At 43.3% G+C, this 25,396-nt stretch overlaps 1 protein-coding gene across 1 annotated transcript; it reads right to left on the bottom strand.

Annotated features, from left to right (window-relative positions):
- Positions 1–322: 322 nt before the first annotated feature.
- On the bottom strand, positions 323–17,529 carry CSPG4 (chondroitin sulfate proteoglycan 4). The gene is made up of 10 exons (XM_015820756.1): positions 17,523–17,529; positions 14,061–14,224; positions 9,957–13,529; positions 8,823–9,302; positions 7,723–7,899; positions 5,778–5,976; positions 4,690–4,824; positions 4,153–4,313; positions 3,206–3,389; positions 323–2,311 (listed from the first exon to the last, which is right to left on the bottom strand). Exons 1-10 carry the CDS (start codon positions 17,527–17,529, stop codon positions 360–362), a joined length of 7,032 nt encoding a protein of 2,343 aa, XP_015676242.1. The 3' UTR covers positions 323–359.
- Positions 17,530–25,396: the final 7,867 nt, after the last annotated feature.

Below are 25,396 nucleotides of genomic sequence, written 5' to 3' on the forward strand. Positions count from 1 at the left end.
GTTCTAAAGAGTTTCAGTAGTTTATGATACCCTCTGAAGCAAGGATGGGCAACTATGACTCCTTTACAACCTGTGGACTTCAACTCCCAGAATTCCTGAGCCAGCCATGCTGGCTAAGGGATCCTAGAGTTGAAGTCCACAGGTCATAAAGGGACCATAATTGCCCACCCCTATTCCAAAGGCATCATTCCCAATGAATAAACATCTTGGAAGGCACCAAAGCTTCCTACTCTTAAAAGATTTTGGTCTCTTCTGCATAACTGCAGATAGAAGAGAAAGGATGGCAGGAAAGGAAACTTCAGAAAATGGTGGCACTCTGCAAAGAGACTGATGGCCTGTTTAGTCTTTGATTCCAGTACTTAAACCCAATATTGGCTGTTTTTCAAAGCTGGGTTAGATGTCCTACAGTACTGGAGCAATTCTGGATCCTGTTGTCTTCCTGGCCCGGATCCTTTTGAGTTGGATCCTGGTTCTTTGGCCTCCAAGGTATTGATGGTGGTCAGAGGTATGGTTTGACTAGGATCAGTCTTACGGAAGGTTTCTTGGTCCACCACTGTTCCATTCTTGTATTTGGGGGGTGTCCCCTGGACATTGTGCTTGCCAGTCTTGTTCCGTTTGTGGAGATAGAAGAGTAGAGGTAGGATCAATGCCAGGAGCAGAAGAATGAGACAAATGGGGAGGATGATGCTGAACATATTGGCTTCAATGAAACCCAGCAGAGAGCTCTTTTCTGTCTCAGATGTTGCTCCTTGGCCTGACCTGGTTGTTGGGAGGACCCGGGACTTGTTGAAATGAGAGTGGGGCATTTTGGATTCATAAGGCATGGTTGTAAAAGTGTGGAAGGGTGAAGTTATGCTCTGTGGGGTTGAGCTATGGCTGCTTTCCTGGGGACCTGGCATATTGATTAAGGTGGCCCTATAAGGGGTTGAGGAGTTGAAGGTCTCAGTGGTGTACACCATCCAGCCCAAGGCAGGGGGAACACCTTTCGCAACCAATTCAAATTGAAGACGGTCCTCTTGGAGATTTGACCCTGAATCTTCTGTCTCCCATATTTCTAACCCAACTAGCCCTTTCTCGAGGTCATCTTGGGTGAAAGCATTGATGGAGATAGGCCGATCCTTGTTGTCCCTGGAGACTTTCACCAAATTGCTCCCTTGAGGTGCTTGGAGAATTCTGAACTCAGGGAGGCTGTTTGTCCTGTTGGCCAGATCGTGTGCATCAAGGATATTGGTATTGAGCTGGATAGTGGTTCCTCTTGGCCAAAGGATCTCCTGCTGGGTTTTGACCAAGGCCTTGACTGTTACATTCACAACCCCTGAGATATTGATTGCTCCTGATGTGGCAAGGAATTGAAATTCATCTTTGGAAGAGACCAAATGTGTGAAAGTAAAGATCACTTCCCCATTGTCCACCTGTCGTTGTGAAAAACTTCTCACAGGCTTTTGATTGACTTCCACCTGCCCATACTCTGGGTCTCTGATGAGCTCATAGAGGGTATTTTGCCCTCCTTGGTCCAAAGAGCCTAGAAGATGTTTGTGAGACAGTGAGGCCATGTTCAGGTCTTGGGGTATTTCCAAGATGGTCTGATTGGTTGCCCATATGGTTGCTGGAAGAACTATGATTTTCAGAAAAGTGGAAATGGGTTTGTGGAGTCCATCTGACACAACAAGCTCCAGGATTCCAGTAGAACTTGTTCTATTGGCAATAAACATCAGGTACCCTGCATTGATATCTGCTTGTGTGAATTTGGTTATAGGTACCAACATATTATGGGCCTTAGCTACCGATCCAGTTGAAGATCCAGAACTAATGTTGTATTGGATTTCTTCAGGGAAATTGTCTGGATCTATGACATTCAAATGTTCTTGGGAGATCACTGTGGAGGAACCTTGGAGAACTTGTAGGACTTTTGTTTGGCTGACTAGTTTTGGTGGAATCTCATTACTGTCTCTCACTGTGATATTGAACACCTCAGAAATAATGATTTCATCTCCATTTTGTGGAGGCTGAATAGATTTCACCATGTTGTGCCGGAGCCAAGCATCAAATCTGAAATAATCATCCAGGAATCCAGGACCATTGTGGAAATATTCCAGTCCACCTGCAGCAAGGTCAGATTGCAGAAAATAGGGGTGTCTCTTATTAACTGGACCATCTGGAAGAGAAAGGGTCCCATACGTGGGCAATTTGGTCACCAGAAAGACCACGTCATAGGAAGCTCTCGTTGGTTCCAGTTCTTTGGTTAGAAGGTTGGACGCATCCAGTAATGAGACGTTGATGGCTGCACTTTGAGCTTCTGGGACAGTGAGGCCTGAAAGAGAGAAGAAAAGGAGAAACAAGGGGTGGTCATCTTCCTGAAACATGCCATTGGTTCAAACCAAGGAGGCAATGTAGAAGCTGCTGTGGAAGAAAGAGAGTGTCAAAGAGAGAACGGACAAGGGAAGTGGAAAAAGTGAAGAGAAGGAAGAAAGGCAGATTAAGTACAGCTCAAGAAAATAGTCTCAGAAGGTGCCAGAGGTCCACCTGAGCTATACTTAATCTGCCTTTCTTCATTGCCTTCGATTTATGACTGGTCCTTAGTGACTTTTTGAAGTTTTGATGGATTTCTCTGGGGGCACATCATGACCCAGTTCCGAAGTTTCAATGGCTGGCCCCTCCTGAGGTCATGTGAGTGGGCAGGTTCATTATGGCCATAAGTTGAGGACTTCTATAACCCCCTTTTTTTCAAATAACAACAGAACATTTCTTTTCCTTTCTCCATTGCTTCTGTTCCTGCCACCTGCTCTCATTTCTCAGAAGAAGGGCTGCTAGAAACGGATCGATCTCTTTCTTTCTGGTCCAGGCTTGTTTCACAACCTCCTCTTCTCAGTGTCTACATTTTTAAAGGCATGAATATTTGCACATAAGCCTTGAACTTCTTTCTCCTCTCCTCCACTGCTGATGATTAACACCCACGTTATCCTAAACTCTGAATTTTGTATGCATGCCTTCCCCGTTTCATTTTTGTACCCACCCAGAAGTTGAGATCTCTGTTACCAAAAACAAAGAAAAAAATTGAGAATTACACAATTGGTTGGATAACTGTGTTCTGATTCATGGATCAGCCCAATCATAGCAGAATAACTCCGCTCCCTTAAAAACCTTCCAGTCTCCTAGCAGCCACCGATCTACTTTCTGAGCATGTCTCCACGTCTCTGCTTCCTACCTTTATTTCTCCACAGCTGAGAGGAGCCCTGAGGACAGCTGGCCTTGAACGATATCACCACACCAAGGACAAATAGGTCTGTGGTCACCGATGGAGAAGAAATTTGGAAGTGGAAATGATCTTCACGGATCCAGAAAGGTTCTGGTGGCATCTCGTGGTGGTATGCAATGATTCCAGCATCTACCTGTTTGCCGAAGACAAGAAGGACAAAACATTCATTAAAGTGAAAAAAATCAAGAACATTAGTTTGATTGGAACTTCTTATTCTCTGGACCTTTGGGTTCTAGGTAGGTCCACTTGTATCCATGCAAAAGGAGACTTCCCCAGTTGGATTTCTCTAGATATGATGGACATCAACTCCTACAAAACCAAGTCAGCATAAAGGGGTTTTTTTCTGGCTGGGGGCTGGTGAGAGATGAAGTTCACAAGAACATTTTGTTGGAGAAAGTTGATATGTAGGCTGCCTCATCACTAAATTCTCCTCTTTTTGTCCTATTTATCCCATGGAAGTGCTGGTGGTATTCCATAACCACCAGTTATGCTCTTTCATGCCCCCCCCCGATGTTATTTTTCCAAGTGGGGAGAGATCAGATCCTTATTATGATGTTTGTCCTCCACAACTTCATTTTGGTGCACTCAGGTTATAGTAAACTGACTTTACCCCCCTGAAAAAGTGAATGAATTTTTTGATCCTTTTCTTCTCCCATTTTTTTGCTCCTTGTTCCAAAAAACATCTCAGGAAGAATATTGTAGACCCTGTTTCCACGTGATTAAAAGGAAACAGCTTCATACCACATCTGGTCATCACTCAAACCAGGAAGAAATGAAAATGATTTCTCCCAACCCAAAAGATTACCACTTTTAGCCCTTCCTCTAGAGTTGATGATCAATGCACATAATTAAGATTGGTGGCCTACATCACACAAAAAAGTCCCAAACATTTTAACCTCAGCTTGGGTGAAATTTCTCAGCTCTTCCCCGTTGTTCTTCTGGCTATTCAACAGCTTGCCAAACTGTGGAGGTTGTTGTATGATGTAAAATAAAGACTTTTCGGCTTCTTGATTGGTCACTGCTTTCAGGTTCTGACTTCTGACTGGCTGAGAAGACCCTTGAAAGGTAAAAGATAGGGAGAGCCACCCCTTAGGATACCACACAATGAAAAGGTTGCTCATCTATGAAAGAATTGGAAATGGTTTCTCCAGGTTCTAAATGCTTGATGTATTCCATATACACATCATGTTCACCTCACAGCGCTTACATGCACTGACAACACATGAATACACAAGTGACTTCAATGCAAAGGAGAGGAAATGTAGTTTAACAGTAGAGCTGGGGATACAATGGAGGGGACATCAGGAGACAGAGGTTCCAGGAAGGGTTTCATAGCAAAGCTGATGACATCGTCAATCATAACTTAGACTAGCCTAGCCTTTCACAAAGAATAATGTTGTCTTTGAAACTGAGGACATCAGTAGATATCTTACCTGGGCACACCATCAGATCTTGCTTATTTTTCAGACTGATGATAAGTTTCTTTTGGGCTTTCACAGCAAAAAAGTGTCCCGGAGACATGTTCTCACCATCAGATAGATCGAAGGAAAACCCTCCCTCCAGAGGTCCTAGAGACGACAACCAAAAAAAAGCTTAGAACACAAGGACACATGGTGCGGTCATTCATGCCTAACTTCTTGATCTCTTCTACTTTTGGATATTGGACACTGCAGGTGGGGCCTGTAGAAAAATGGTGTGCAGTTTTACTTCTTGGTAGGACTAATTCTGCTTATGCCCTTCTGATGGGATACTGATACTCCAATGCCCTGCTTACTTTTCTTTTTCATTTGATGTTCACCAACCACTTTTTCATGGGTACCTGTTTTGCCTGGTGATCTCTAAAACATTCTGCTCTTTAATCTGCACTTTTATTGTGGATTTCTAATTGATTGTTCTGCCTGCAAAAGTTGGGATTTCATATCTTGTCTTGACCACATAGAAAGTGGAATTTACTGTGGAAGTAAGCATAATGCATGTTTTGGATTGCAAGCTTCCCTTGGACATAGTTTTCACTCCCGAGGTGGCCTTGGGCTGGTCTGCAAATTAAGGATTTAAAAGTCAGTAGTCTCAGCAGGTGGAAAAAGCTGGCTAATCTTGTGTGGGCTTAGAAACTAAGTAGGATTGACCTTAGGTAAGACTGAAATGGGAAATTAAACATAGACTCGATTGGAAATTTGAAGACCAACCCAGGAAAAGGCAAAGAGAATCCAACAATATCCTGGTTGTTCTTTGTGATTACTAGGAACTGAACTGCATTCAGGCATGATTTAGTGTTATAGGGACTCTGCTTTTTGATATCTCCCATAGGGAATTGAGAAATATTTCTTTCATGTCATATCTTGGTCTGGAGAAACAATCTTGGCATCTTTGGGGAGGACTGGGGGGGACTCATATCTGAAACTCCGAATAACTGACAAAGCTGAGCTAGTTAATTTAACCATCTGACTGGGCAGAAGTTAGAGTTCTTTACTTTGTCGTCTCTGCTCCCAAACCTCCCACTCTTCTCCATTCTACCACAGACCTTCATGGATGAATTGAACAAGATGGCTGTTTATCTGGGCCTGGGTGAACCGCTGGATTGGGCTGTCAGGTGATGATTTCAACACCACTTTCCCGTTGACTGGGGTCCTGATGGAATAGATGACTTCTTCTAGAGGGGTGTCTTCATCTTTACTCTGGAGAATTTCTGGGGTAATCTCGGCAGTGCCCCCTTCTTCAACCTGGCAGGAAAGATGCGAAAACACTGGAGTCAATCACCAGCCCAGCTTTGGGTCTGAATATGATATGGATGAGGTTAAGAAATGCTTCAGTTGAGGAAAACTCAGAAACGTCCACCTCTGACCTTGAAAACTCATTTCACATTTGTTTGTTTCAATTTGTTTTGGTCGCGGGCGTTAAGCAAGAACCGCAGTTTTGGAATAAACCCTGAGTTGCTACAAGTCCTTGAAAGCAAAACAATTTTTTAAAAAAAGAATCACAGAAAAAATCTGGCCCCTGTGTGATCTTGTTGAGCATCTGTTCAACAGTGAGATCATACAGAATGAGGACATTGCCTTCGGTCACTTTGGATTTATTCTTTCTTAAATAACATCTTCCCCCACAATTTTGTTCTCCACAACATCCTGTCTCTCAAAATAAAACTAAACAACAACAATAACAAAAAACCCTCCATGTGGACTTTGTCCTCCTTCCTCTGGCATAGGGTCCAGCTCCCTCTTTTGTGCTGGCCCAATGGACATGTCCTTCAGGAGTTGGCCTTTGACACCACTTATCCTGATCTGCTTGGAGAAGGAGAAGAAGGAGCAGTTTCATCACTGGAAGCTTTCAAGAAGAGACTGGACTGTCATCTGCCAGAAATGTTGCAGGGTCTCCAGCTTGGGCGGGGTGGTAGTGGACTAGATGACCTACAAGGTCCCTTCCAACTCTATTATTCTAATTCTAATTCCATCTTTCCTGCCAATGGCTCTCTGGAATTTTGCATCCCAGATTTGGTGTTTTTAAAATTCTTCAAGGGATTAATTTCGGAATCTGTTTAGAGCAGAACTGACTGAAGGGACTTGGCAGTCATGAATACCTAGGGACTCTGCTGGCCAGCCTTTGCCTGCAATCATTATTCCTCGTTTGGATTAACACAAAGCTCTTTGCTAAGTCATCACAACACTAGACACTCCGTTCTTTATTAACCCCAGAAGGAATGATGAGATCTAGAGAGTTAAAACTGGAAGGGAAGAAATTCCTGATGGTAGGATTGGACTGGCTGCAACACAAAGTGGTGAATTCTCCTTCAGGAGAGGCCGTGGATGGTCCTCTGTCAGCGATACTGTCTAGAGCAGGGTATTCCAGCTTTTAAGGGTGGGACCTCCTAATAAATAATAATTCCCAGAACCTCCGATCGAGAAGCAAAGCTGTAGTGATTGAAAACTGCCTGCCTTTGAGTGAATGTTTTTCTTTTTCCTCTTTTATATTAAAAAAACCCCCACATATCTTGGCCATAACTTCTCTTGCAAGTTGGAAATTGTTGCATGGATTTCTACTGCCATCTTGCGACCAACATCTTACACTGCCAGGCAAAAGATGGCAAAAGGAATGAGATGGTATTTGGGCACCCCTTTGCAGGGGATGTTGATTAACTTAACAACTGCTTTGGTTAGTGATGGATATTCTGGTCCTAATTGTGGTTGAACATTAAGGACTACCTGTAGGGAGGACCTTGCTAAACTGAAAGATGTTCAGTCTTGGTAAAATGATATCCATTGGGTCATAAAGAGCTGGAGGCAATTGAACAACTGAAAATAATCCACATTAAATATATATTTTAGGCTACTTCCACTGGTTAGGCCAAGAGTTGTAGGTGTCTCCATGATCATCTGAAGCTTCTACTTAATAGCTATAATTAGAATAATATTTTTTGGGACAACGCATTTGAATAACCTCAAAATTCCATCCACCACTCTTGAAATAAATACCTGCAGTTGTGTGTTGACCATTAGCACCGGTGCCTCATCGTTGACTGGAGAGATGCTAATGGAGATGGTCTTGGGTTGGCTCTGTTGATTAACTTCAGAAACATTGGCAATGACTGTGAATCTGTCAGTCAAGGACTCACTTCCGTCGTGTATGTACTTGATGAGCTGATTCTCCACCTAAATGCAAGGAGGACATTATGACAAGATTCCTGGCTCAAATTCTACCCCTCTCACATTTATTTCAAACACATGATGGGGAAATTAAATCTCACAGAAACTGGCTCTCCATCAAATCTGAAACTTGGGTCCACCAAGATGTTTGTGCAAGCCAATATTCCTTGTTGTCTAATTGTCACAGAGTACACAGATGTAAAAGGATCATTCAGTGCCATGGAGGGTTGGGGAATCTAGAAACCTAGAGGGTGTGCGCTGTTTGAACCAATGGACAAATGTTTAATTTGGTAGTTCTGTTTGCATAACCTGCTTAGCAGGTCATATTGAGTCACGAGAAAAACGAGATCAGTTGACCCAGCCAATTAATCCTAAAGAGATTAGACATGATCCCAAATAGTCTAGGGAGAGGATGCCACAAAGAGGTCCAGCATAAGGCAACTTTTTATATACCAAGTCTGCATCCAGCAAAGGTCCGTGTCCATATTCCACATAATGGATGACTATCACCTATGCATTTCACATTTCCTCTACAGGCGTCCACATGATTGGACAAAAAATGACAGCTGTGTTTTAAATTAAAAGAGAAATGCCCTTTTATTTTCCTGGTGGAGCTAGTTTCCTTTTGCACACAATTATAGAATTGCAGATCTGCAGATTGGAGAACTAGGGTAGTCCTTGATTTATGACTGTAATGGAGCCTGCCCATTATAGACATAAGTTGCAAAGACCTAAAGAATTAGGTTTCATCCATTCAACATGAGCTTCTCAAATTTGATAGTAAATCCTGCATTATTTCTAAGTCAGCAGAAGTGTTTCAAAAGGCTTGGAATGAATGAATGAATGAATGAATGAATGAATGAATGAATGAAGAGATAAATTTATTTATTTCAAATAAAAAAACTTGAAGAGATTGTGTTGCTTCCTACCTCATCCCAGGAGAAAACATTTAAGCTGCCTTCTTCAGGTCTTTCCATATTCTGGAAAGTGCCATGTTCTGGTATCTCAACAACCACAAATTCTACATCGAAAGATGAGGAGTAAGTGGAGGGAATATTTAGGATATCCATGGAAAGCACCTGGTTGCGTCCTTCAGTCACTGTGAAATTGTGAACCTCCAAAGGGACTGAAATGGGAAGAATCTCCAGGTCCACCACTACCTCTTTCAGAGCATCTACTCCATCAGCAGTAACATCAACCATGAACTGATCACTCTGAATCTCAGGGCTGGAATGGAGAAAGAGGACTTTGCCTTCATTTACATCTTCCTGGGTGAAGGTCTGGATGGGATCCAGGCTTGGAGGTTCATCTGAAGCATGGTTTTCAGACAAAGCCACCAGAAACCCTGAGTTGGGAGAGTTGATAATTGTGTAGATGATATTTTGGGGTTCAATTTCATCATGCTCAACCTGCAAATTGGATGAAGAAGGAAACGTTTAACATTTCTTTGTTTCACACTGATCACATCTGATGGTTCTTCTTGATAATAAGGGTGATTCATGAACGGAACCAATTGCTCTCATGGTAAGCTTAATAGTAAACATCTGAATCTCTTAATGTAATAAACTCTGGTGAGCTTAGGTAGCCTACAAGAACTTCCAACACTTCTACAACTACACATATTACAAGATTGCTATCTAAATTTCCTTAAACAATAAGTCTTAAAGATCCCTTAATTCTTAAATTCACAGAATATTCCTAGTCCTCTTGCTTTTTATTTTAAGGACTATTTTTTAGTCTCAAAGGTGCTTTTCAAAAAGCAACTGGACTATGTTTTTGTCCTTGAGGAAGAAAACATTTCGCTTCTCATCCAAGAAGCTTCATCAGTTCTGAGTGTATGGTGGGGAGGATGGAAGGATGGAATCAGAACTGATGAAGCTTCTCGGATTAGAAGCAAAACATCTTCTTCCTCAAGGAAAGAACATAGTCCAGTTGCCTTTTGGAAAAGACCTTTGAGACAAGTAGGACTTGGATGACTGAATCTCCATATAGAGTTTTTTTTAGTCTTGAAGGAAGGAAAAGTAAATATGGAAACCAAAAAAATTAGGGCAAGTATACCTTACCAGCAAGTAATCATTTTTAATGGCCATTGCTTCTCCTTGGAGGATGTGTATCTTCTCATTGTGAACAAGATTTAGTGGGTCAGGATGGGAATCTGCTAATATGGTAACTTTCAGTGTCTCCTCCACAGACACCTGGTTTGCTTCAACAGAAAAATGAACAGTATCTTGAGAATCTCTGCTCCCGTTATGATGATAAATAATATCTCCTGCCAGGAGATCCCTTTTTGTAAAAGATGTTATTTCTTGGCCATCTCGTAGCAACATTCCCCACAAGGGTGGGGCCAAGATACGGAAGAGGATGTCTTGGTCATTCCTGATGTCCATGTTGGTTTCCATCCTGAGGACAGAGGAGTCAATGGCCTCTTGGCTACCTTGGTGAATAACCAAGCCAGTATGGTTGATCTTGAGGTAAGGGTCCGAAGCTTGCACTTCCAGAAGTGTTGTGATTTGGTGTAGACCATCAGAAACCTGGAACTGAATCCAGCCCCGGTCAGCTCCTGAGTGGACAAAAAGGATTTTTTTCTTCCTCAAGTCATCTTGAGTGAAGCGATACAGTTGGCTACTTATATCATCTGCAGCAATGATGCTACCAAAAAGAATATCTTTTCTTACCAACACCAACTGTGCATCTGAGAAGCCCGAATCTTCATCGATAAAGGCGATGTCTTCTGTGGTCATCAGGCGCTGACCTTTACGAACCACATTGAAGACCTTGTTGACCACCTGAACTGGGGTGTGGTCATTGACAGGCTGAATGGACACCCTGAAGACACCTCTCACCTCCTCAGCCTCCGAGTCAAAGCTTCCTTCCACCTGCTTGATGGCTACAAATGGGATGTCATCTTCTAGAGTCTCAGAATCATCATGCTGGTAGACAAGGCGACCTTGCAGGATGTCTTCGTTGGTGAATGTTGCTATTATCTCCTCCCTGGTTGACCCAAGCTCAGAGGTTCTCCAGAGAAGCTTCCCATGGGTGGGACCATCAATCACCTCATATATGTAGTTCATGCTGTTGGCACTCTTGACAAACAAGTAGTCCTTGGTAATGATGGCCTGTCCTCCTTCTAAAATGGACAAAAGGACATTAGTCAAGACAGGGGTATCTGGATCTCCCCCTATCTCTATTTTGTAAGTATATACAGGGGAATAGTAGGGTTTAGCCATGACCCGGAACTGGAATACATCTTCTGTTTCCTTGGAGTCTCTAACAGTTGCAACGTAACTCAGTAGTCCTCTCTGCAAATCTTCCTGGGTAAAACTCAAGCCCTCAGCCAACCGGGTGTCCTGAAGTTCAAGATTTCCCTTTTTTGGCGACTGAAGGATCACATAGTGGAAAGTCACTTGGTTAGAACCTGCCTCTTCCAAAACTGCCTCTAGTTCAGCAGATGTGATGTTTTTCTCTTTCTTGTTTTTCATCCGGATGGGGATCATAGTTTTCATCCTGATGGCAGCCCTTTTAACTCTGATGGGGAAGCTGTTGTTGTTCAGGATCTTCTGGCCCACCTGGATGGTGAACTGCAGCTTCTCAATCATGTCTTCTACTCGATGTTCGTCATCTGTGCTAGCGTAGCGGACGCGTCCTTGATCAATATCCTGCTGGTAAAAAGATTCTGTCTTCTTCCACTCTCCACTCAGCCCTCCTTGCTTCTGGATCTCACCATACTGGAGAGAGGAGGTCAAGCGATACAACACAGACACTTTTTGCTGGACTGCATTAAGATCTACAGAAAGGTTGGCTTTGGTTATTGAAACATTGTCTCCTTGTAGGACAAAGAGTCCTGTGTTGTTGTGGACTTGGATATCTGGCTCCACTGCTTCTATCCTCAAGGTCGCCACCGGGCTCATCACCATGCCATCGTTCACTTGGATGGTAAGGGTGGATACAGGCCCATCTTGATGGACATAGACCACGTGGCCTGCTTCCAGGTCTCTACAGGAAAACTCTTCAATTGGGACTCCAGGATGGAAGTCGTACTCCAGATATCCTTCTTCCATTCTCATCCCACCAAGCACTTGGAATCGCAAGCTGTCACAGGGGGTGTCGTCATCATGGGCTTGAAAGATGGTTGAGTGGAGATGTTTGCGTGTGTGTTCCAGGATGACCATGTGATCTCCATGTGGAAAAACCACTTCGGGAGCATCATTGACTGGGTTGATCTTAATGGGGAGCAAATATATTTGGCCTTGCCATAAACACTCCGGAATATCTCCTCTGGCAGTTACAGTGACCTCCAAGAGCAGCTGATCCATGGGACCCTCAGAACCATCATGAACATACTTGACTTTCCGATTCACAATGTCCAAGAGAGTGAACTTGCCTCTGCTCCTGACTTTGGAGAGGTTTAATTCCAGCTGCCCGTGTCTTGGATCTGTAGTAACACTGAAGAGCACTTGAGATTGCCTGATGTTTGCACGGTTGAGGTCAATGGTTGGCTGAGTGTGCCACCACTCCAAAAAAGCTGTGCCCCCTTCAGCAACTACCAGGGGACTGACGTGCAATAGTTTGGTGAAATTAGTAAAGACTGGTGGCAAGCTAGGATCTGGGCGACAGGGCTCCATAACAGGGCCCTGCCAACTGTCTAGAGGAGAGCTTGTGGTGGCCTCATCCTGTTCATAAACGTTGTCATAATCTGAGTACTGGTCTGATTTTCCACAGCCAGCATTTATGTCCTTAGTGACAAGAGCATCTTGTAGGCTCATCCTTTCCTCATTAATCCTCAAGTCCTCTATACAACCCACAAAGGAGTTATTGAAGAAGCTGTTTGCAGGTATAAAGCCCAGTCCACGGTCTTTCATTCTGCTGGCAGCCTTCTCATTCAGACCACCAAGAAAAAGAGGTCCTTGAAGATCAAAGTAGCTATGGATCCCCTTGCTAGAGGTCTGTGAGACATAGTAGTCAACCAGGATCTCAAATTTTCGATTGTCCATGTAGACCTTGACGTAGTGATCCTGTTCGTTGCTGAGGTAGATATTGTTGTGAAGCAGCACTAGGCCACTCCCCTTCTCCACCACACCTCTTAAGTGTCCATCAAAGATTTCAAGGTAGAAGAAATCCTTTTCCACCCCCGATTGGTAAAGCAAAGGGGCCTGTTTGACACTTGTGGTGATCACAAACTCTATGGTTCCTCCATTCCTTGCATCCCATCCAGGAAATGTGATATAAGAGTTTGATCCTAAGAATCCCAAAGGAACCTCAGGACCAGCAGAGAATTCTTCACTGCATCCCTCACGGGTGCCATGGGATGCTTTGATGCCAGTGCTGGTTGCCAGTGCAGAGAGGACATCACGATCATTAAATGTCAGAGTATGGAGACAGCCCCGGAATGACAAACTCACTCCAGTGAGATACGGCAATTCCAGGTTTCCTGTACCTGCCACGTAGAGCCCATAATCAATGTCCAATTCTTGAAGGGGCTCTGGAATGTCTGTGGAGATATTAAAGAGGCCATCCACAATCAATATCATCTTGTCATCGGTCACCAGAAGATCAACATCATGAGTCACAAGATTGTTGAATTGCAGTTCTGCTGGGGACCTGACAGACAGTTCTCCGGAGCCCAGGTCCATTCTGGCCTGCACAAAGAGAAGACAAAAGACATCATAAACACATCGGACAGTCAGACTCCATCTTCTGAAGCGTGAGGAGAAGTTTGCCTTTGCTAGCTGCCTTGATGGAGGCAAGATGATTTCACTTTTGCAGAATGGTACAACCAAGAAGGAATAGTCTTGGTTCAAACTCCTTTCTGCATTAAATGTATACCATTCCTTTCCAAACAAACAAACAAAAACATTGTCCTCCTTCTGACATTCAAAATTTAGACATTTTCCTCTCCCCCTGATGGAAGTAAAGCTCTGTCCTTCCTTCAGCTAAATCCCATAATTGCAACCCTGTTCCCAAGGGCTTCTATTCCTTCCTTCCCCTTTCCTTTTTAGCTCTAAGCAATGGGGATAGCAGGAGATTGGATCTAGGCATATTGTCTCCTGCCTTGAGCAGGGTTTGGACTAGAAGACCTCCAAGATCCCTCCCAACTCTATTATTCTAGGTTCTAGGTTCTAAATATTCTTCTTACCCCCTTCCCTCAGCCAGGGAAATATTTTGCTGACCTGTAGGACACCAGCACGAAGCTCTAGAAGAAGGTAGTCCTTTTGTCCAGCAGCCAAGAAGAGGAGGGCACTATGATAGCTGGTGAGGAACTGCACGTGAAGATGGATGGTGCTGTAGGTGTGGATCAAGGGGATCTCCACATAGTCATCTCCAAAAAAAGACACTGAAAAAGAAGCAGCATTGAGGGAGATGTTCCTCACCCCTGACAATTTCTTGCAAAAAAACAGATGGATTGGACAATTAATTTTTTGGGGGTAGATTCAGTGAGGCATTTGGGAATGTTTCCTGCAAATGCTACAGAGAACTGATTTTGCAAAGTGGTTGGCTGGGGGAAAATCAAGAAAACCTTCAAGGAGTAAACATTGTAGTACCAATTACAGACATCAGATGGGGCGATAACTCCATATCATCTACTGAAGACCAGTTTCTTGAACACCAAGTCTAGGTTAGCTGTTGATGGAACCTATTTATTAGTTGATTGGATTTACAGTTTACAAAACCCAGTTCTTGCTTAATTTGTGACGGAGCTCAATTTTCAAGACCTGAAAAGAAGGAATAGATGCAATACAACCCAAGGAAGACACTACAGGTTGAGTAACACTAACCAGAGAATCATCACACACCATGCATTTGGGCAGGAGTGGAGAATGTCTTTTTTCTGAGGACCATATTACTTGGATTAAAAACAGTCTAGAAGACCAAAATGGGAGAGTTGCATGCTCCAAAAATGGTGGGCTTTCCTCAGAAGAATCTGTCATGTCAAGAATGAATCTTGAAAGCTTTGTTATCATCAGCATCAGTTTGCGGGAGACATGGGTCTGTCTGTTCTTCTAGCAGGATGACCAATCACAGAACCCCAAAGTTGGAAAAAAACCTTGGAGTTCTATTAGTTCAAGTCCTGACCAGATCAGGAACCCCCAGATTGTCCCAGGCCAGTGCTACTCAACCTTGGCAACTTTAAAATGTGTGGACTTCAGATCCCAGAATTCTCCAGTCAGCTTGCTGGGAGTTGAAGTCCACACATCTTAAAGTTGCTAAGGTTGAGAAACATTGTCCCAGACAATGGACTATCCAACCTTTGCTTGAAAACGTCAAGTGATGGAACCTCCACCATGGCAGAAGGCAGTTGTTGCCATCCACACCACCCAGGGAAAAGGTCTTTTAGCTCCCTCCCCAATTAACTACTTCATGTCCACTAATGCCCAGCTACTTTCTCTGAAGACGAGAACAGCTTTATGTTTCCTCTCTCTACAAGATAACCAACAGATTCGGGGAACAGATTCTCAGGGAGAAGGGATGAACTGCAAATACAGCAATTCATTTCAAGAGTGGGTGTGCTAACAGTACAGCTTCTTGGTCAGATTCCAGGCAGAAGGAGGACAAATGACCAATTTTTTCAAAAATCCTCTTCTTTCTATTTAAGGATCACAGAAGAAATTAATTCTATTTACATCTGATGCTGCAGATTTACTCAAACATGCATTCTAGTGCCAATATTGTGACATGCGACGCAATTAGCTTTTTGTAAGCTGCACTTTTCTCAATTGCACACTCTAATTGCCCAATTTTAAAGAATGTGCAGATTTTGCATGACTGGGGAATTCTGGGAGTTGAAGTCTATTTATCTTAAAGCTGCCAAGACTGAGGAAAGACTGGCCTAAATTCTATCCATCTTTGGCCCTGTTTAAACAATTCAGAGCTTGTTTGCAAGATATTCACTTGGGCAAACAAACTTTCTCCTTCTCCCTCTCCCTCTCCTTCTCTTTTTCCTTCTTCTCCTTCTCCACCCTCCTCCTCCTCCTTCCCTTCCCCTTTCTCTTTCCTCTTCCCCTTTTCCTTCTTCCTTCTTCCTCTCCCCCCCCTCCCAACTGATCAAGGTGTCCTCAGAATTCCGTGCAACTCTCTCTGCTCCTTTTGCCTGTTGCAATCTAGAAAGCAAGGAGACGTTAAGATCTAGTGGAACCTTGTCCTCATTTTCCAATCCTCTAAGGACTGCGATGTCACCAGGCCATGGGACGTCTTCTTGGCCTGAAGATTGACACTTGGGCTCAGCGTCTGGAGCCTCAAACACACCCATCCCTTTGCAAAACGGAGGGACTAGTTTCCCTTTTTTATCTGTAGAGGACACTGAAGGTCAGCCTTTAGTTATAAACCTTCTGCTTCCCTTTGGTGAAAAGGCAGCTGCTGCCCCTATTAGACTCAAAAGAAATTGCATCTCCCAGAGAAGTGGAACCCACCTAAAAGAGGGAGCACACTGCTTTTTCTTAGCATTACATCTTTTTTTCAAAAGAATTAGAGCCCTGCGTTTTCAAAATTCAGCAAGACCATGCCTATCAGTTTGGATTAAACTGGAAAAGAAGGGTCTTCCAGCACGTTAACAGGAAAATTGTACTTCGTGTTACATGTTGGTTTTCTATGTTTAATAATTTCCAGAATTACTGATTTCTGAAGACAATTCTATTGGCCCTCCCGTAATTCTTTCTGCGAGTATTTTGACATTTCAGTCTGATTCCAGGTTTTAATTAAGGCATATCTACATTTCTGAGAATTGCAGCTTTCATTTTATGAAAAATAGAATACCACATTTATCGTTCGCCTGTCCTCTTCACGATCTCAGGAACAAGTAGAATTTGAGAAGAACATTACATTTAAAAAGCCATTTTTTAAATGTATAAGAGAGAGTAAAAGCAAATGATTTCTCCTTTAATAAATGCTCATTGTCTACATTCCCCACTCTGGTATAAAGCTGACAAGCTCATTTATTGATTTCCAGCATGTATTAGAGGAAGCACTACAAACGGTATGAAATGGATGCAGGAAAATTTGAAACCATTATATCTATTTGTACTGACTTCATATCAGATCGAATGCAAGCTGCATATATCAAACTCCCGATAAAAATTATAGCTCACTAGAAACCCAGCCAAGGGCTGTCATTTACAGTTCATGTTTTTTCCCCAAGTGGGCTGGCAAGCCAAGATCCATTCTTCCTGTTCATCTTCATAGCCACAATCACCCTAATAGTAATCAGCCTAACCATGAAAATAGGTCAGACTGAGATGGTGCCTTGCCAGAATGTCTCCCTGGCCTTTTTCATATCAACTCTTTTCAAACATTGCTTAACAAGTGTCTATGGAGATTCACATTCATGCAGCTGCTTTTTCAAAGGGGAACTGGACTGTCTTGCTTGAAGGCGTTGAAGATGTTTTTGCTTCAGAAGCTTCTTGGATGAGAAGCAAAACATCTTCAAGCAAAAATAAAGGAAGTCCAGTTGCCTTTTGAAAAAGCACCTTTGGGACATTGCTTGACAACTGGAAGCAAAACATGGAGTAGGGCATGTTCTAGTGGGTTTTTCCTTCTATGTTCTTCCTGCATGGGTTTCTATCAACATTTAACTAGATGAAGGGAATTAATGCATTTGTACAACACATGGAATCAACCAACCAAACCAGTTGGTTTACACGACATGCTAAATTACACTCTGTCTCCTTCCCCCATCGATTACCCAAGATTAAAGTTGGCTAATCCTAAAGGAAATCAATCCTGACGGTCCTTTGCAAGGACAGATATTGAAGCTGAAGCTCAAATACTTTGGCCACCAAATGAGAAGAGAGGACTCCTTGGAGAAGACTCCTGATGTTGGGAAAGATGGAAAGCAAAAGCAGAAGGAGACGGCAGAGGAGGAGATGGTTAGATAGGGCCATCGATGCAATGAACGTGAATCTGTGGAGGACAGGGGGACCTGGCATGCTGTGGTCCATGGGGTCATAAAGAGTTGGACATGACTGAGCAACTGAACAATGACAACAAAGCTAACTAAGGTTGGCATGTCTTGTTAGGTCTTTCATGACCTGATCAATTGTCTGGTTCCAATTCGGCCTTTGAGATGAGCTGTTCTGTGTCTCATTTACTCAATTAGAACTAAAATTGTTTGCACTTTTCATCAGCAATCTTCCAGATTTCCAGAAAATTGTCCAACCTGGGAGATACTAGAGTTTGGATCTTAGACCATTTTTTCCTGAAGATGCGACTTAACAATGATTGCAGGGAGAGAGAACTCGTGTTTTTTAGGGCTGTTGTGTGGCTCTTTCCCCCCTTCTCCAAATTACTAGCTCCCCAGGCTGCCACTAGTTCTTATTCCCAGCTTCAAACCTCAGTTAGATCTTTCTGCTTCATCGGAGCATATGATGAGTATTGGCAGGGCAACCAGACAGAAGAAACCGTGCAATGTTTTCCAAACTCCCAATTTGCACAAACAATAGTGACAGGCCTATGGCTTCCCCCCCTCAGTCCTTCTTCTATAATGGTGTTCCTCAACCTTGGCAACTTGAGGTTGGGTGGACTTCAATTCCCAGAATTCCACCAGAATTCAATTCATCTGTACGTCACATTTGGATGGAAAGCCAAATATGAATTTCAAGGCATATTTCGTCGTAGCTTGCCCTCCAAATACACAAAAGTCAGGTTGTCATTTCTCTAAAGAAGAATCCAAGGCAGGACTGTCCCTCCTCTCTGGCCCCCAGGCCATCTCATTTTAAAAATAGTTTGACCAGTGGTGGCGAACCTATAGCACGCGTGCCAGAGGTGGCACTCGGAGCCCTCTCTGTGGGCATGCGCGCCGTCGCCCCATTCCTGCCTCCCCTCGTGCCTCCTCCTCACCAGCAGCCCCCCCCAGAGGAGAGTTACCCCTGGGCATGGCCCGTGCAGAGCAGCGCAGCCAAGGACATGGCAGCCGGGCAGCAGGGACAAGACTCTGCTCTCATGCCCCATTGCGTGCAAATCATGCTGTGGGATGTGGGCAGAGGGCGTGGCCACCATGGTGCTGCAGGGCTGCTTGGGCGATCTGCTGTGGAGGGCCATAGAGGCGGTGGGTGGCCCTACAGGCAGGCGGGGCAGGAACGGAGCGGGGAGTGGGTTGGGGCGGAGCGGGGAGGGGAGGGCGGAGCAGGGGTGAGGCAGTTTTTGGGCACTCGGTCTCTAAAAGATTTGCCATCACAGGTTTAGACATTCCATTTCTCTTGTTCCAAAAACTCATTTTCTAAGGCATCCCTTGAGTTGCAAATGGTAAACAACAACGCCCCCATAGATAGATATTGTCCATGACCTTTAAACTTCAGCCCTTCCTTGCTTTTCAAAACTTCACTCTGTTGTATTTGAAGAACAAAGATTTGCATCTCAAATCCCAAGAAAGCTGGAAAGGTGGATGAAAAGAAGGAATCTTGCAAAAGACCCGTCCAGGATTCTTGTATATTTGGTTGCCATTGTGTGTTGTTTTGTCTCCAAACAATGAACAGTCACTGCCAGCATGAACTTCATTTGTACTGTTAGAAGTAGCTCATCCAAAAAAGAGAGAGAAAGCAAAGAGGAACTCCTGAGTCTAGGAACAAAGAAATTAATTCCTTTGAAATGGTTTTTAAGCTATCCCGTTAAAATCAATGGCTCCCTCCCACAGCAAATGCAGATCAGGATAGCAAAGAGGAAGGAGAGAGAGAGAGAGAGAGAGAGAGAGAGAGAGAGAGAGAGAGAGAGAGAGAGAGAGAGACTTGAAAAGCAACAGGGAAGATGTGTTTGCTTATTTTTATGCTATTAAATGTGAATTAATTCGATTAATGAATTATGCATTAATTGCCTAATGGTCTATGGTAGATCTAGTCATTTCCTATCCTAAATCTTAGTCATCATTTCCTGCAGCACAAGGTCAGTAAGATGGTATTATCCAGCTGCTTTGGACTAAAGTTCCAAATTTAGTTTTTTAAAAGAAAAATATTAAATTTTTAAAAAGGGACGTCGTGTCGCTGTTTCCAAAACAAACCTAGCCACCCTTAAGACTGGCTGCATAAATATTATTTCTGCTATCCTGACAGATACATAAACGGACAGAAGACGATGCCATAAGAGAAGTTAAGGCAGCCATCTGGGCCGTGCTGCTATTTGGTAGTGAAGCAACCGGAGCCGAGATACGGAATCCAGTCGGGATCTTTGGATCGCTTGAAGAGCTGGGGGAATTTTGCAGGGTCTCTCAAATGGAGTTAAATCTTCAACTCAGTTGGACGGTTGGAAGCTTGATGGGTTGGTCCATCCTTGGGAAAAGAGCTTTTCTGCAGAAAGGCAGTGTGTTTTAACAGGGCGGATCCAGTCCATAGTAAGATAATAAGGTTTTTGAGGAAGAGACCAGCAGGAGCTTGTTGTGTTTGTGTGTGAGAGAAAATGAAAATGGCAGGTGTGCCAGAGGAAATCGGTAGTGTGTGCAAGATTTTATTAAAAGAATTCTTTAATTATCTATCAGCACACGCGGAGTAGTTCTCACCCTGAAAGGGACCATCTGTTCTCGTCTGTTCCTGGCTGCAGCCGCAGCGTTTTCTTAAGGCAGAAAAACACACGGGGGAATGGACCGCCTTGCTGTGCCGAACAGCCGGGGCCTTGTCTGCTCGTGTTTGTGGAACGTGTTGGGAGCTAAGCCACCACACGAGATCCTGAGGCCGAAGGCAAAACTGAAAGCTGCTTTCAAAGAAAATGACCTCCCACTATGGCTAATGAGAAAGACAGCTTCTCTTCTCTTCTCTTCTCTTCTCTTCTCTTCTCTTCTCTTCTCTTCTCTTCTCTTCTCTTCTCTTCTCTTCTCTTCTCTTCTCTTCTCTTCTCTTCTCTTCTCTTCTCTTCCCTTCCCTTCCCTTCCCTTCCCTTCCCTTCCCTTCCTTCTTTCCTTCCTTCCTTCCTCCCTTCCTTCCTTCCTTCTCCCTTCCCTCCCTCCCTCCCTCCCTTCCTTCTTTCCTCATTCTAACTCACTCACTCACTCACTCACTCACTCTTTTGACTCCTTCTTTTCTTCCTTCCTTCCTTCCTTCCTTCTCCCTTCCCTCCTTCTCTCTTCCCTTCCTTCCTTCCTCCCTCCCTCCCTCCCTCCCTCCCTCCCTCCCTCCCTTCCTTCCTTCCTTCCTTCCTTCCTTCCCCTCTCTCAATTCATAAATGAAAAAGCAAGCAAGTTGTGCTCATTCCCAGGAACCTCCAAGGGCCCAAGAGTCCCACATTCTTGAGTCAGGCCATCCCTGCAGCTTCTTTGTCCTCAAGTCCCAAACCACCAAACTGGAATCCAGACTGGGTGCCCCCCAGGTCCTTCTGTGTGGGGAAGGGCTGTTCTTCAGGAAGATCCATCTAAGCAGGCTTCTAGCTCCCCTGGCCAGTTGCACTAGGAAAAAAGGATGTCAGCAAGAATAGAACCTATTTCAGAGCAGGTGACTTAAGGTTTCTTCCTATTTTTCTTCTTCTTTTTACTTTGGGGAACAAAGAATGCCTCCATTGTATGCAGACAAAGGACCATCCTGAAATTGTGGATCTCAATGTTTTATTTAAGGAAAGCCAAATGGGAATTCTCAAAGGGAAACTGGATGGAGAAAAGGAGAGGAATAACCGCATTCCTGAGCACATCTGGCTTGACTGAGTCCATTATTTCTGTGACTTGTATGCTTATTTGCACAATTCTTACAGGACGAGAAAAGTTAAAGCAGGAGGAACAGAATTACCGGTATGTTGGAAGAAACCCAGCAAATCATTATTGGTTTTCATAGGTCCTATGAAATGGGGGGGGGGGCTTTGCATTTCCAGGGAAGAGGGGTGATTAAGGATTTGACACCCCGAACAGCCTTGTTTTGCAGCTGTCCCTTTAAGAGGAAGCTAGCTGCCCCATTCCCTCCTACACGCCCTATTCCATGCACAAGTGGAAGCAGAGGTTGGAGACCTTGATCGAAGGAAGACTTAGACAGTAGAAAAAACTTGGCGTACTCCAAGCCAGTTTACAAGGCCTTGGTAAGGCCACACTTAGAATACTGCATCCAGTTTTGGTCACCACGATGTAAAAAAGATGTTGAGACTCTAGAAAGAGTACAGAGAAGAGCAACAAAGAGGATTGGGGGACTGGAGACTAAACCATATAAGGAACAGTTGCTGGAATTGGGTATGTCTAGTTTAACGAAGAGAAGGATGAGCGGGGACATGATAGCAGCGTTCCAATATCTCAGGGGCTGCCCCAAAGAAGAGGGAGTCAAGCTCTTCTCCAAAGCGCCTGAAGGCAGGATAAGGAGCAACGGGTGGAAACTGATCAAAGAGAGAAGCAACCTGGAACTAAGGAGAAACTTCCTGACAGTTAGAACAATTAACCAGTGGAACAACCTGCCTCCAGAAGCAGTGAATTCTCCAACACTGGAAGTTTTTAAGAAGAGACTGGACAGCCATTTGTCCGAAATGGTATAGGGTTTCCTGCTGGAGCAGGGGGTTGGACTAGATGACCTTCAAGGTCCCTTCCAACTTTACTATTATTATTATTATTATTATAAATTCTTCTGAAAGGCAGAGGCCCAGATGGATGGAAGAGGGCCTGATCCTTCCCATTTTTTTTGCAGTGGTGGGGCGTGATGCAGGAGAGCAGAGAAGGAGAAGAAGTAGGTTAATGCAGACAAATTCTCTTGCATTTTTCTCTCCAAGGTCCACCCCATCCATCAGATGAATTTCAGACTTTCAGAGGAAAAGAAAGGGGTCAGCCGTTGAGCAAGGAGATTGGCAAAAATGGCCACTTAACCTTTTCCCCCAAGGATCTGCAGCCTTCTTGGCTCCTGACCCTTTCAGTCTAAGGAAGACCACCTTAAAGGATCTCTTCCCAGGATCTTATTCATGAGAAATATTGCTAGGGATGATCACCCATCAGTGATGGTTGAAGGATTTCTTCTGGATCTGAAGACCTTCAGAGATTCATCTACAGTACGTGGTTGTTTTGCCCACAAATCTGGGTGGGGAATTCTGAAAGACCATTTGTGGGCAAGCTGGAATCTAGAGACCTGAAAGGGTGGTGGTACCCACCTTTAGTGAAGACAGAAGAGGCTCTGAGACCCTCGTCTAAATTATATTTTTCCAGATCTCCAGTTCTGCTTCAGTACAAACACATCTTCTTTAGAGGAATGCATTTCCCTCCCACTTTCTACACATGGAAAAAGACTCAATTATATATAAACCCACCAGGGACCACTCTAAGGCTCCCACAGCTGCAACATTTAAAAAGGGGGCTTTTCATTCCCTGCTTTTAGCTTCCATTTACTCCGCTGCAGAAAAGTAGAAACTTAAGAAAGGAGAAGCTTGTTTAAAATGTGTAATATTAAGGGGTTTTAACTGGCAACACCCAACTAGTATAAACAGCTTTTACTGGACCTGTCTTCCAGAGTGCAAGTTAACCATGAATATTTGCAGGCTTCAACAGAATTTGTCAAACTCTGGATCACAAATCACCATCCACTAGGCCTGTCTTACCTTTTTCTTCATTTTGCAAAGATGTATGGATAGCGATAGAGGTGAGATCGATCGATTGATCGATCGATCGATCGATCAATCGATAGATAGATAGATTGATAGATAGATACATGATAGAATTATAGAAATAGAGAGATAGAGATAGAGATGGATAGAGAAATAGAATAGTTATACAGATAGAGATAGATAGATAGATAGATAGATAGATAGATAGATAGATAGATAGATAGATAGATGGATGGATGGATGGATGGATGGATGGATGGATAGATAGATGATAGATAGATAGATAGATAGATAGATAGATAGATAGATAGATAGATAAAGGAATAGATGACAGATATGAAAGATATTTAGATTTAGATATAGCTATAATGTAGATAGATAAAGATAGATAGATAGATAGATAGATAGATAGATAGATTGATTGATAGATTGATAGATTGATACATGATAGAATTATAGAAATAGAGAGATAGAGATAGAGATGGATAGAGAAATAGAATAGTTATACAGATAGAGATAGATAGATAGATAGATAGATAGATGGATGGATGGATGGATGGATGGATGGATGGATGGATGGATGGATGGATAGATAGATAGATAGATAGATGATAGATAGATAGATAGATAGATAAAGGAATAGATGACAGATATGAAAGATATTTAGATTTAGATATAGCTATAATGTAGATAGATAAAGATAGATAGATAGATAGATAGATAGATAGATAGATAGATAGATAGATAGATAGATAGATAGATAGATGGATGGATGGATGGATGGATGGATGGATGGATGGATGGATGGATGGATGGATGGATAGATAGATAGATAGATAGATAGATAGATAGATAGATAGATAGATAGATAGATAGATAAAGGAATAGATGACAGATATGAAAGATATTTAGATTTAGATATAGCTATAATGTAGATACATAAAGATAGACAGACAGACAGACAGACAGACAGACAGACAGACAGACAGATAGATAGATATACAAACAGATGCTAGATGTATACATAGATAGATAATAGATATTTTTATAAATATTTATTTAATTTCTATAGGCACTCAACTGTGGATGGATAGATAGATGGATAGAGATAGACAGACAGACAGACAGATTTAGATATAGGTAGGTAAATAGCTAGATAGATCAATTGATTGATAGATTTAGATATAGATATAGATGATACAGATATGGATATATAGACATATAGATTGGGATGCAGCTATAGATATATATATGGAGAGATAGAGATAGACTCTACACTATACATTACACCCACACTCACATAGTATTTCAAGTCCATCCTGCCAGGTAACATGGCTGGCATTCAGAATCATGAAGAACTTTACCCAAGAAGGATGGGAAGCCCACGGCAGGCCCTGCAGGAAATCTTTGGATGGGGTCCTGCCCCACCGAAAGGTTGGTAAATTTTTGGGAACCAACCCTTCTCCCTCCGCAGTTGGCCCTCCCGATTTGCTCCGAGAAAAAGCCACTCCCTTTCCAACAGCAGGAAGGGTCTAGCCCAGGGGTAGGCAACCTTGGCTCTTTTATGACTCGTGGACTTCAACTCCCAGAATTCCTGAGCCAGCATGGCTGGCTCAGGAATTCTGGGAGTTGAAGTCTACGAGTCATAAAAGAGCCAAGGTTGTCTACCCCTGGTCTAGCCAGACTGCCCGCCTGCCTTTTCTTCGCTTCTGTTTTGCAGGATGAACAATTTCCTTCTTTTGCCCAGTCTGTAAATAAATCAGTTGCAATAATAATTATAACAACATCCACTCCATGCCTGCTTCTGACTAACAATAACAGGGTTATTTTCCCCCCTTGCTCAGAGCAAAAATTTTGATTTGGCAGCTTGGATCAGAGAGACAAAGACCCCCATTATGAAGAAAAAGACCCCAAGAGGCTTGATTGGAGAAGTCAAGACCTCCCAAGACGGGTGGGGCTCTGAAGCCGAGCTTGTGCTGAATGTGTCGCAAAGAGACTTTGTGGCAGCAGACCAGCTAATCCTGTGCGAATCTCC

This window comes from Protobothrops mucrosquamatus, unplaced genomic scaffold (assembly GCF_001527695.2).
Source record: "Protobothrops mucrosquamatus isolate PMUCROS unplaced genomic scaffold, P.Mucros_1.0 scaffold1178, whole genome shotgun sequence".
NCBI lineage: Eukaryota > Metazoa > Chordata > Lepidosauria > Squamata > Viperidae > Protobothrops > Protobothrops mucrosquamatus.

What these genes read in the sequence shown, in the direction of transcription:
- CSPG4 (XM_015820756.1), bottom strand. An exon ending in ATGTTTTCTCCTGGGATGAG is followed by an intron (nt 7,900 to 8,822) that starts GTAGGAAGCAAC and finishes CCTTGCATTTAG; the next exon opens with GTGGAGAATCAGCTCATCAA. An exon ending in GAAATTTCACCCAAGCTGAG is followed by an intron (nt 3,390 to 4,152) that starts GTTAAAATGTTT and finishes TTCGGCAAACAG; the next exon opens with GTAGATGCTGGAATCATTGC.